Genomic DNA, 13,034 nt, shown 5'->3' with positions numbered 1-13,034 from the left:
CTGTGAAAAGCCCCTAGTCGCCACATTCCGGCGCCTGTTCGGGGAGGCCGGTATGGGAATTGAACCCGCACTGCTGGCCTTGTTCTGCATTACAAGTCAGCTGTTTAGCCCACTGTGCTAAACCAGCCCTAGTTGGTTCAGACCCAATGGGCTGAATGGCCTCCTTCTGCATTGCAGGGATTCTATCCCCAACTTTAATTATTCCACTGTGTGCCTAAAACTGGCTGAGTCTCAAGCTCTGAAATTCCCTCCCTAAACCTTTCTGCTCCTGGAAGACACTTCCTAAAACCTATCTCTCTGACCAAGCTATTGACCACCTGTTGAAATATCTCTTTAGGTGGTTCAGTGTCAACTTCCATTTGATAATGTTGTGAGGTAAGGCACTTTGCTTTGCTAAAGGTGCTCTATGAATGTGAATAGTTGTTTTTATATCTTATCCATATTTGGACCATTTAATTCTGTAGTTTCCCACGATGGAGCACCTGGGTTCTGCTCCAAGAATTTTACGTCTCTCCTGGGTTAGCACGGAGCTAATCCTCTACCCTACCAAACCCCCCCCCCCCCCCCCCCCCCCCCCAGCCCATATTCTGGTAATGACATGACTTCATCCCCAGGATTGTTTGATGTGTATCTGACCCTCTACCTGATTTGGGCTGTTAAATGATTCATACTCCCAGCTGAGCAGCAAACAGTCCTCACAAACCCGTGTCCTTCTCACAGATCGCAGATGGTATAGAATCAACAGCTTGAAATATGTTCTGCTGACAAAACAGTCCTCCAACTGACCCCATCAGCAGTCAGTGAGATGTGGAGAGTGTAAAGTTACACCAAATGATAGTACACGATGGGGTTGCAAGCCAATCCCAACAGGACAAGTATCAGGAGGATGACACATTTTCACAGGCTGTCTGAATCTGTGTTCATGCATGATTCAAGAAAAATGGCAGCAATCTATCACATGATAACGTTTCATGAAACATTTCCATTTGGCCTGTTTCTCACTTCCAGGCCCCAATCCCTCTCATTCGTTCTGCTTTTCGACACTCTCCACTTTATCAATATTATCATGATTACTCCTCGACTCAGCTTTCATCCCTTGTCTCTTTGAAACTTCAAATACAACATGCTGCTCCACTCTTTTGAAACCAAGGATATTATATGGCCAGACATGGAGGGTGTGGGAGACATCAGGTAGACTGAGAACAAGGAGGTTCTGACGAATTTAACAGCAGGATCTCATGATCTCTTTCTATTTTGCTCCCAGCCTGAAAGAGTGACAGGTTAAGTTTTTAATCCCCTCCCTTTCCTGCCCGTCAATGCGGGGTTAATAAAAGTCATCTTCTGCTCTATCTTTCATGAGATTTAACCTTCGCCTCTTTTGAAGCCTACATCCTCCTGCAAACTGGGCATCACACAATCATTTCAACTCTGTTTAAACTTGGCCTGTACTGTGGCCCTCACTGTAAAATGCAGCTGGTTTAGCACTGATAAATTCTATTTTCAAAGAGATCAGATCCTGAGCTCAGCTGGATACCTTGATCCATACAATTATTCAGTTCTTTCTGAATGGTTCACATCATTTTACCGATTAACAGTAACCCGGGAAACAACGCTCATTAACCCGGGAAACAACGCTCATTAACCTGTGAAACAACACTTATTGACCTGGGAAACAAAGCACATTGATTCGGGAAACAACGCACATTGACCTGGGAAACAACGCTCCTCGACCTGGGAAACAATGTTCATTAACCCGGGAAACAACGCTCATTAACCTGTGAAACAACACTTATTGACCCGGGAAACAAAGCATATTGATTCGGGAAACAACGCACGCTGTCCCGGCATACAACGCTCCTTGACCTGGGAAACAACGCACATTGATCCGGCAAACAAGCCTCATTGACCTGGGAAACTATGTTCATTGACCTGAGAAACAACGCACTTGACCCGGGAAACAACGCTCCTTAACCAGGGAAACAACGGTCATTAACCAGGGAAACAACGCTCATTAACCCGGGAAACAACACTTATTGACCTGGGAAACAAAGCACATTGATTCGGGAAACAACGCACATTGACCTGGGAAACAACGCTCCTTGACCTGGGAAACAATGTTCATTAACCCGGGAAACCATGCTCGTTAACCCGGGAAACAACACTTGATAACCCGGGAAACAACACTCATTGACCCGGGAAACAACGCTCGTTAACCCGGGGAACAACGCTCGTTAACCCGGGAAACAACAATCGTTAACCCGGGAAACAACAATCGTTAACCCGGGAAACAACACTCGTTAAACCAGGGAACAACGCTCATTGACCTGGGAAACAACGCTCGTTAACCCGGGAAACAACGCTCATTGATCCGGGAAACGACGCTCATTGACCCGGGAAACAACGCTCGTTCACCCGGGACACAACGCTCATTGACCCGGGAAACAACGCTCGTTAACCCGGGAAACAACGCTCGTTCACCCAGGAAACGACGCTCATTGACCCGGGAAACCACGCTCATTGACCCGGGAAACAACGCTCATTGACCCGGGAAATGACGCTCATTGACCCGGGAAACAACGCTCATTGTCCCGGGAAACAACGCTCGTTAACCCGGGAAACAACGCTCGTTAACCCGGGAAACAACGCTCGTTAACCCGGGAAACAATGCTCGTTAACCCGGGAAACAACACTTGATAACCCGGGAAACAACACTCATTGACCCGGGAAACAACGCTCGTTAACCCGGGGAACAACGCTCGTTAACCCGGGAAACAACAATCGTTAACCCGGGAAACAACGCTCGTTAACCCGGGGAACAACGCTCGTTAAACCAGGGAACAACGCTCATTGACCCGGGAAAACAACGCTCGTTAACCCGGGAAACAACGCTCATTGACCCGGGAAACGACGCTCATTGACCCGGGAAACAACGCTCGTTCACCTGGGAAACAACGCTCATTGACCCGGGAAACAACGCTCGTTAACCCGGGAAACAACGCTCGTTCACCCGGGAAACGACGCTCATTGACCCGGGAAACGACGCTCGTTCACCCGGGAAACAACGCTCATTGACCCGGGAAACAACGCTCATTGACCCGGGAAACAACGCTCATTAACCCGGGAAACGACGCTCATTGACCCGGGAAACAACGCTCATTGTCCCGGGAAACAACGCTCGTTAACCCGGGAAACAACGCTCGTTAACCCGGGGAACAACGCTCGTTAACCCGGGAAAAAACACTCGTTAAGCCAGGGAACAACGCTCATTGACCTGGGAAACAACGTTCATTAATCCGGGAAACAACGCTCGTTAACCCAGAAAACAACACTCAGTAACCCGGGAAACAACGCTCGTTAACCCCGGAAGCAACACTCATTAACCCAGGAAACAACGCTCCTTAACCCAGGAAACAACGCTCATTAACCCAGGAAACAACGCTCCTGAACCCAGGAAACAACGCTCATTGACCTGGGAAACAACGTTCATTAATCCGGGAAACAACGCTCGTTAACCCAGAAAACAACACTCAGTAACCCGGGAAACAACGCTCCTTAACCCAGGAAACAACGCTCATTGACCTGGGAAACAACGTTCATTAATCCGGGAAACAACGCTCGTTAACCCAGAAAACAACACTCAGTAACCCGGGAAACAACGCTCGTTAACCCCGGAAGCAACACTCATTAACCCAGGAAACTACGCTCATTAATCCGGGAAACAACACTCAGTAACCCGGGAAACAACGCTCATTGACCCGGGAAACAACGCTCGTTCACCCGGGAAACAACGCTCATTAACCCGGGAAACAACGCTCATTAACCCGGGAAACGATGCTCATTGACCCGGGAAACAACGCTCATTGTCCCGGGAAACAACGCTCGTTAACCCGGGAAACAACGCTCGTTAACCCGGGGAACAACGCTCGTTAACCCGGGAAACAATGCTCGTTAACCCGGGAAACAATGCTCGTTAACCCGGGAAAAAACACTCGTTAAGCCAGGGAACAACGCTCATTGACCTGGGAAACAACGTTCATTAATCCGGGAAACAACGCTCGTTAACCCAGAAAACAACACTCAGTAACCTGGGAAACAACGCTCGTTAACCCCGGAAGCAACACTCATTAACCCAGGAAACAACGCTCCTTAACCCAGGAAACAACGCTCATTAACCCAGGAAACAACGCTCCTTAACCCAGGAAACAACGCTCATTGACCTGGGAAACAACGTTCATTAATCCGGGATCAACGCTCGTTAACCCAGAAAACAACACTCAGTAACCCGGGAAACAACGCTCCTTAACCCAGGAAACAACGCTCATTGACCTGGGAAACAACGTTCATTAATCCGGGAAACAACGCTCGTTAACCCAGAAAACAACACTCAGTAACCCGGGAAACAACGCTCGTTAACCCCGGAAGCAACACTCATTAACCCAGGAAACTACGCTCATTAATCCGGGAAACAACACTCAGTAACCCGGGAAACAACGCTCATTGACCCGGGAAACAACGCTCGTTCACCCGGGAAACAACGCTCATTAACCCGGGAAACAACGCTCATTAACCCGGGAAACGACGCTCATTGACCCGGGAAACAACGCTCATTGTCCCGGGAAACAACGCTCGTTAACCCGGGAAACAACGCTCGTTAACCCGGGGAACAACGCTCGTTAACCCGGGAAACAATGCTCGTTAACCCGGGAAAAAACTCGTTAAGCCAGGGAACAACGCTCATTGACCTGGGAAACAACGTTCATTAATCCGGGAAACAACGCTCGTTAACCCAGAAAACAACACTCAGTAACCCGGGAAACAACGCTCGTTAACCCCGGAAGCAACACTCATTAACCCAGGAAACAACGCTCCTTAACCCAGGAAACAACGCTCATTAACCCAGGAAACAACGCTCCTTAACCCAGGAAACAACGCTCATTGACCTGGGAAACAACGTTCATTAATCCGGGAAACAACGCTCGTTAACCCAGAAAACAACACTCAGTAACCCGGGAAACAACGCTCGTTAACCCCGGAAGCAACACTCATTAACCCAGGAAACTACGCTCATTAATCCGGGTAACAACACTCAGTAACCCGGGAACGAGGGTCATTAACCGGGAGAGGATGGTCCTTAACCTGGGAATGAGGGTTATTAATTCAGGAAAGAATGGTCATTAACCTGGGAATTAACGCTCATTAACCTGGGAACAAGTTTCATTAACCGTGAAAGGATGGTCATTAACCTGGGAACGAGGGTCATTAATGCGGGAACGAGGGTCATTAACCCAGGAAAAGATGGTCAGTAACCTAGGAACGAGGGTCATTAACTTGGGATACAACACTCAGGGATACAAGATATTATCCTGGGAAACAATGCTTATTAATCTGGGATACAACACTCATTAACCCGGGAAACAGAACTCATTAACTCGGGAAATAAGGTATTATCCTGGGAAACGAGAGTTGGTTAAACTGCTGCTTTGCTGAGAAAGCAGTCGATGCTGCTTCTTTAATGAGTGAGTAGGGTCTGTCTGGTGCAGACCCAAAATACTCCAATCAACTGATACTGGCTGTTCCAGTGTACTCTCACTCTCCAAACTCCACGCTATTTCTCGCAGTCTCACCATCACAGTTCGTCTCTCTTTGCGTAATAAAGACTCTACATAAAGAGATGGCACTCTCTCATTTTTCTCCATTTCACAGCAACCGGTCCACGTTGCCTTTCCTTTTCAGAGCTAGGTGAAGGTCAATTATTTATATTTTAAGTTTTCGCCAGTTTCAATTGGATCCTCTTCTATTCCAAGATTTCAAAGAATGAAACCTGTGCTATCCTTGCCCCCCCCCCCCCCCCCCCCCCCCCCCCCCACCCAAACTCTGGGGCCCTCCCACGGTCACCCTGTCATTAATACTCTGAGTGCCCACCCTCCTCATGGTGACACATGAAAATAATCCAGTCCATAACAGATCAAACTATACCACCCAGAGGATAGTAAAAATCTAGAACTCCCTCGTCCTAAAGGCTAGAAATTCTGGAGTTCAATTGAAATTTCAAAGCAGTGATCAATACATTTACTTGCGTAAGGCTGTCAAGAACTATGTACAGTACGTGGGCAAAGGGGATTGAGGTACAGATCAGCCATAATCTAACTGAATGGTGGAGCAGGCATGAGGGATTGAATGGCCTCCTCCTAGCCCAATGTTCCACCACACTATTAGCCTATTAGCCACCACATGGCCCGGACAGTGATTCCTGTCAAAAAGCATTTTGGAATATCTTGAGGTCATGGCACTATGTAAATGGAAGTCTATCTCGGGTTTAAAAAAAGGAACAAGGGTACAGCCCACAAGTTAAGAGTTCATGGAATTTATAAAAATGCCCACTGCGCCTGTGTTGGCTGTTTCAAAGAGCTAACCATTAGTCCCACTCCTCAGCTTTCTATCCACAACCTGGAAAACATTTCCACTTCAAATACTGTCCACTTTCACTTCTGAAACTTATCATTAAATCCACTACCACCACATTTTCAGACAGAACATTCCCAATCATAATATTTTTCAGTGCAAAATGTGCTCAATACACCTCTGGTTCTTTTAGCTTAAATCTATGTCCTCTAGTTACTGACTCTTCTGGAAACAGTTTCTCCTTATCTACTCCATCAAAACCACTCATCACTTTGAGCAACTGTTCAATCGCCCCTTCACCTTCTCTGCTTAATGTGAGCAACACCAGTTTCTCCAGGTAATTAAGGTTCCTCATACCTGGAGTCATTCCAGTGAATCCACTCTATGGCCTCTCCAATGTCCTTCCTAAAGGTCAGAACTGGTCACAATACTCCAGCTGGGTCTTTTTAAAAATAATTTTAGAGTACCCAATTCTTTTTTACCGATTAAGGGCCAATTTAGCGTGGTCAATCCACCTACCTGTGCATCTTTGGGTTGTGGGGGTGAGACACATGCAGACATGGGGAGAATGTGTAAACTCCACATGGACCATGACACGGGGGCGGGATCGAACCCGGTTCCTTGGTGCCGTCAGGCAGCAGTGCTAACCACTGTGCAACTGTGCTGCCATTTAGCTGGGTCTTAACCAATGATTTATAAAGGTTCAGCATAACTTCCTTCCTTTTGAACTCTATGCCTCTGCTTCTAATGCCAAGGATCCCACATGCGCGAACAATTTGCCAAAAGCTTAATGCTCGTAAAGAAAGGACAAAGAAAGAGAACAAAGAAAAGTACAGCACAGGAACTGACCCTTCGGCCCTCCAAGACTGTGCCAACCATGCTGCCCATCTAATCTAAAACCTTCTTGGTCTGTATCCCTCTATTCACATCTAGTCATGTATTTGTAAAGACTCCCCTTAAATGTTACGATCATACCTGCTTCCACTACCTCCCCCGGCAGCGTGTTCCAGGCACCCACTACCCTCTGTGTAAAAAACCTCTCTCGAACATCTCCTCTAAACGTTCCCCACGCACTTTAAATCTATATCCCCGAGTAATTGCCCCCTCCATCCTGGGATAAAGCTTCTGACTATCCACTCTGTCCATGCCGCTCTTAATTTTGTAGACTTCTATCAGGTCGTCCCTGAACCTCCGTCATTCCAGTGAGAACAAATCGAGTTTATCCAACCTCTCCTCATAGCTAATGCCTTCCATACCAGGCAGCATCTTGGTAAATCTCTTCTGCACCCTCTCTAAAGCATTTACATCCTTCTGGTAGTGTGGCGACCAGAATTGAACACCATATTCCAGGTGTAGCCTAACTAAGATTCTATACAGCTGCAGCATGATTTGCCAATTTTCATACTCAGTGCCCCAGCCGATGAAGGCAAGCATACTGTATGCCTTCTTGACTACCTTCTCCACCTGCGATGCCACGTTTGGTGACCTGTGGACCTGTACACCCAGATCCCTCTGCCTGTCAATACTCCTAAGAGTTCTGCTATTTACTGTATATTTTCCACCTGTCTTAGATCTTCTAAAATGCATGACCTCACATTTGTCTGGATTAAACTCCATTTGCCATCTCTCCGCCCAAGTCTCCAACCGATCTATATCTTGCAATATCCTCTGAAAAAGGAATTACTGAAGTCCATGTAGGCAACATCCACTGCTCTACCTTCATCAATCATCGTTATCACTTCCTCGAAAAACTCAATCAAGTGTGACACGACCTATCTTTCACAAAGCCATGTTGCCTCTTGCTAATACATCCATTTGCTTCCGAATGGGAGTAAATCCTGACCGGAAGAATCCTTTCCAATAATTTCCCTACCACTGATGTAAGGCTTACAGGCCTATAATTTCCTGGATTATCCTTGCTACCCTTCTTAAACAAAGGAACAATGCTAGCCAGTCTCCAATCCTCTGGAACATCACGGGCGCGATTCTCCCAAACAGGGAGAAATCGTAAGGCTGGCGTCAAAAACGGGCGGGTTTGACGCCAGCCCCCCCCCCCCCCCCCCCCCCCCCCGACCGGGAACCGATTCTGGTCCCCGGTCGGGGCTAGCATGCCGCGGCCGTGAACTCCGGCATCGCGGGCTTAACGAATTTCGTTAAGCCCGCTTGCCAGAGTTTGCGACGGCTGACGCGTCACATGACGTCAGCCGCGCATGCGCGGATTGGAAGACTCCAACCCGCGCATGCGCGGATGACGTCATCGCGCATTTGCGCGAAACCCGCGCATGCGCGGGCCGGGCTGCCCCTCAGCCGCCCCGCGAATGGATACAGCACCGTCGTGAGTGCGGAGAATTTCGCCCCACCTTTAGCAAGTGAGGATACAAAGATTTCTGTCAAGGCCCCAGCAATTTCCTCTCTAGCCTCCTTCAGTATTCTCAGGTGGATCCCATCAGGCCCTGGGGACTTAACTGCATAATGTTTTTCAAAAAGCCCAATACCTCCTTTTTGATCTCAACGTGAGCCAGACTATCTACACCAGGGGTGGGCAAACTACGGCCCGCGGGCCGCATGCGGCCCGACAAAGGTTTTTATGCGGCCCGCCAATGAGGTGCCCGGAATCATAACCGGCATTTTTGAAAAGCCGCCGGGGAAAAGCCGGTGAAGTAAATGCGCTTATTGAATAAGCGCATTTACTTCAGTGGCTTTTCCCCAGCGGCTTTTCAAAAATGCCGGTTATGATTCCGGGCACCTCATTGGCGGGCCGCATAAAAACGCGCGTAGTGGGGTGGATGAGTGGGGCTGTCTCATTGGTCGGTTTAGTTGGGTGTGCGACCAATAGGAGTCCAGGTTACAAACAATAAGCCTTATTATTGTTTGTAACCTGGACTCCTATTGGTCGCACACCCAACTAAACCGACCAATAAGGCAGCCCCACTCATCCACCCCACTACGCGCGTTTTTATCATTGACTCGGCCAGGCTGTGCTTCTGTCAGTGTTAAGGATCAGCACAAGCAACTTGACACCTGATTTCAACAAACTGGTAAATGACTGCAGTCAGATGCATCATTCTCATTGACATTGTTCTGTTACTTACTGAGTTACTTTGTTTTTCAAATAAATGTGCTTTTTTTTCTTTAAAGACCTTTTATTTTGGCTATTTAAAATATTAATTATTTTACTTAATATACTATGCGGCCCTTTAAAATTGTGAATTTCTGAATGTGGCCCTTGCACGGAAAAGATGGCCCACCCCTGATCTACACACCCTTCCCCAGATTCATCATTCACTAAGTCCTTCTCTTTGGTGAATACTGATGCAAAGTTCTCATTGAGATATCTGAAATCCTCCCTCCTACACCAGCTGTTTAGCCACGTGTTTGGCTGCACTATCTTCCTATTTCTAGCCTCACCAGCATGTGGCACAGGGAGCAATCCCGAGATTACAACCCTAGAGGTCCTGTTTTTTTAACTTTCTACGTAATTCTCTGAACTCTTGTGTAGGACCTCGTCACTTTCCTGCCTATGTCGTTAGTACCAATATGTACCAAGCCCTCTGGCTGTTCACCCTTCGCCTGCAGAATGCCTCCTGCCCATTCAGAGGCATCCTGGACCCTGGCACCAGAGACAAACATACCATCTAGGAGTCTCTTTCACTTCCACAGAAGCGTTTATCTGTGCCCCTGACTGTAGAGTACCCTATAACTATTACTCTTCTGCACATTGTCCCTCCCGGCTTAACAACAGAGCCTGCCATGGTGCTACTGCTCTGGCTGCTGCTGCAATTGTCCCCTGATGGGCCATCCCCCCAATAGGATCCAAAATGGTATACTTGTTAGAGAGGGGGACAGTCACAGGGGATTGCTGCACTGACTGCCTGCCCCTTCTTTTTTTAAATAAATTTAGAGTCCCCAATTCTTTTTTTCCAGTTAAGGGGCAATTTAGAATGGCCAATCCACTACCCTGCACATCTTTGGGTTGTAGGGGTGGGACTCACGCAGACACGGAGAGAATGCGCAAACTCCTCACGGACTGTAAACCGGAGCTGGGATCAAACCCGAGTCCTCAGCGGCATAAGGCAACAGTGGTAACCACTGCGCCGCCGTGCTGCCCTCTGCCTGCCCCTTCTAGCGGCCACCTACCTATCGTCCTGCACCTTGGGTGCAACCACATCCCTAAAACCCCTGTCCATGACTCTTTCTGCCACCTGCATGCTCCCGAATGCATCCAACTGCTGCTCCAATCGATCCATGCAGTTTCTGAGGAGTTTCTCCACCACTTTAAAATTATACCATTTTGTTTATATTTCCTTTCCTCATTCTTCCAACTGAAATGAATCGCTTCGTACTTCTCTGCATTAAATTTCCTCTAAAATGGTGTCTGACCATTTTGCCTCACTATTCTTTAAAGTTTTGTATCATCTGTAAACTTTGAAATTATGCCGTGTATCCCCAAACCAAGTGAGTAATGTGCACTAAAATGATCTGAACCTTTGGAGGACAACACAGTTTATGTCCCTCCAGAATGAAAAACAACTCACTGCACTCACTGCTCACTCTCTGCTTTCTGTCCCTTAGCCAAGTTTGCATCCACAGTGTTCCTTGTCTCTTTAATCCATGGGTTTCATTTTGCTAACTAATCTATTATGATAGTTTGTCAAACGTCTTTTGGAAGTCCCTATACACATCAACTTAATATTTTATTTTTTTTATTTTCTAACAGGCCAAGCTCAGGATCTGCCTGGTAGATTTGTTGTACACCTACCTCCTTTCTGAGAGCTCCCAGCTTGCGAGGTAGTGTGGGTGGGGTGAGGTGCTGAGGGGTACTCAGGGAAGATCCTGCTTTGCAGCTTTCCGTTTGCTTCTCCTCCATGGGCCGGCTCCTTTCCTGAAGCTTGGGACTCTCATAATGAGCCACACGAGGGTGGGCTGGCGACTGCGGGAGGCTTGGGCTGGCAGGACCCACCTCACATCTGTTAGACAGTCTCTCAATTCTTGTGTTACTCTTCGGCAACTTGCAGTCTTGGCACATGATGCCCTGACCAGCAGCACTGTGCCCACAATCTGGCATGATGTTGTTCTCCGAGCTCCTTCTGCAATTAGCGGCCAGCGTGGTGGAAATAAGGTCGGGGCTGGAACCAGACATCTTGCACTGCAGGTGGTCAGTGTGAGGGCTCCTTAGTGCTGCTGCGGGACCAAAGTACTTCAGGTTGTGCACACAGCTGGCAGCATCTCCCAACCGGTGCTGGTGTTGGAGGGCACACTCCTCCGGGGCTGTGATAGCCCGCAGAACTCCTGCAAACTCATGGTGGCTGCCTTTACTGTTGCCACGCCGGTGCCGTGGCTTGCTGCGGTACCTCGCCTTCCCAGGGGGGGTGGACATCTTTGGGCTACCAGAAACAGGTGAGTGAGCTGAGCCAACCTCCACATTCGGCACAATGCCATCGGACCTCAGGAGGTCAGGCCTGTGGGGGACCAAAGAATAACTGGTTAATGCACAGTGGTCACATTGGCACAGGGTGTCATGGCTGTCAATAAACACAAAAAGGAGAAACTGAAATGGGGCAGCATTGCAGCACAGCGGTTAGCACTGCTGCCTCACAGCACAAGGGACACGGGCTCAATTCTGGGCTTGGGTGACTGTGGATTTTGCACATTCTCCCCATGTCTGCGTGAGTTTCTTCCCACAGTCCAAAGATGTGCAGGTTTTGTGGAGTGCTAAATTGCCCCTTTGGGTCCAAAAGGTTAGGTGGGACTGTGGGGAAGTGGGCCTGGGCGGGTGCTCTTTCAGAGGATCAGTGCAGACTCAATGGGCCAAATGGCCTCCCTCTGCACTTAGGAATTATTTGATTCTATGATCATATTCTAGGCTACATACCAACTCTGGTATTATCCCCAGGTAGTTACAGCATGGATTATGTAAAGAGTAAGCTCCCTCAACATCAATCCATGAAACCTTCCCAGGGCAGAACAGGACAGGTTAGAAACAGAGTAAAGCTCCCTCGACAATGTCCCTTCAAACAGGATCCGTTAATACCGATACAAAAGAAAACTAAAAAAAACAACGTTGAATTACAGAGCTTGGGGGAAGGGAGCATGAGTGTTTGAGGGGATAAAAGAATCACCAAAATTGATGCCTGTACAAAGAAAAGAGTTGGTCGGTGAGCATGCCTCTTTAAAGTCTTCAGTTTATTTCTGTTAAATTCATTAATCGTCTAATAAATATAGGCATGGTAGGGCATCTCAGTCCCATTGTGTACATATTCTATTCCATATGGGAACTGCAAGATGCTTCTCATGCCCTGGGCAATCACATACACACAGAAAGCTGCAGGAGTTAAAGCTCCAAAGGTACTGGTTATGGTCTCCCACCCTCCTTATCCTCCTTAGATATGAGGCCTCACCAGAGGACTGGGGAACTGCAAAGTTACACCCTTGTTCAAAAAAAACATGCAAGTATGAACTCAGCAACTGCAGGCCAGTCAGTTTAACATCAGCTTTTAGAAAGAATAATCCAGGACAAAATGAATCGTCACTTGGACAAATGTAGCTGGATTAAGGAAACCAGCATAGATTATTTAAAGGTAATATTTAATAGTATTTAACTACCCGTGTTTTGATGAAGTCAATGAGGGTAA

At 47.8% G+C, this 13,034-nt stretch overlaps 1 protein-coding gene across 2 annotated transcripts in view; it reads right to left on the bottom strand.

Moving 5' to 3' along the window:
* LOC119958362 (mitogen-activated protein kinase kinase kinase 13-like) overlaps positions 1 to 13,034 on the bottom strand; it is a 181,259-nt gene that overhangs the window by 25,779 nt on the left and 142,446 nt on the right. For both annotated transcript variants that reach the window (XM_038786836.1, XM_038786831.1), the window contains exon 11: positions 11,162 to 11,861. In XM_038786836.1, the coding sequence (XP_038642764.1) occupies positions 11,162 to 11,861 (700 nt within the window). The remainder of the gene's footprint in view (positions 1 to 11,161; positions 11,862 to 13,034) is intronic.

The sequence above is a fragment of the Scyliorhinus canicula genome, chromosome 2 (genome assembly GCF_902713615.1).
Source record: "Scyliorhinus canicula chromosome 2, sScyCan1.1, whole genome shotgun sequence".
Lineage (NCBI taxonomy): Eukaryota > Metazoa > Chordata > Chondrichthyes > Carcharhiniformes > Scyliorhinidae > Scyliorhinus > Scyliorhinus canicula.
This window is presented reverse-complemented; position numbering and strand designations above follow the sequence as displayed.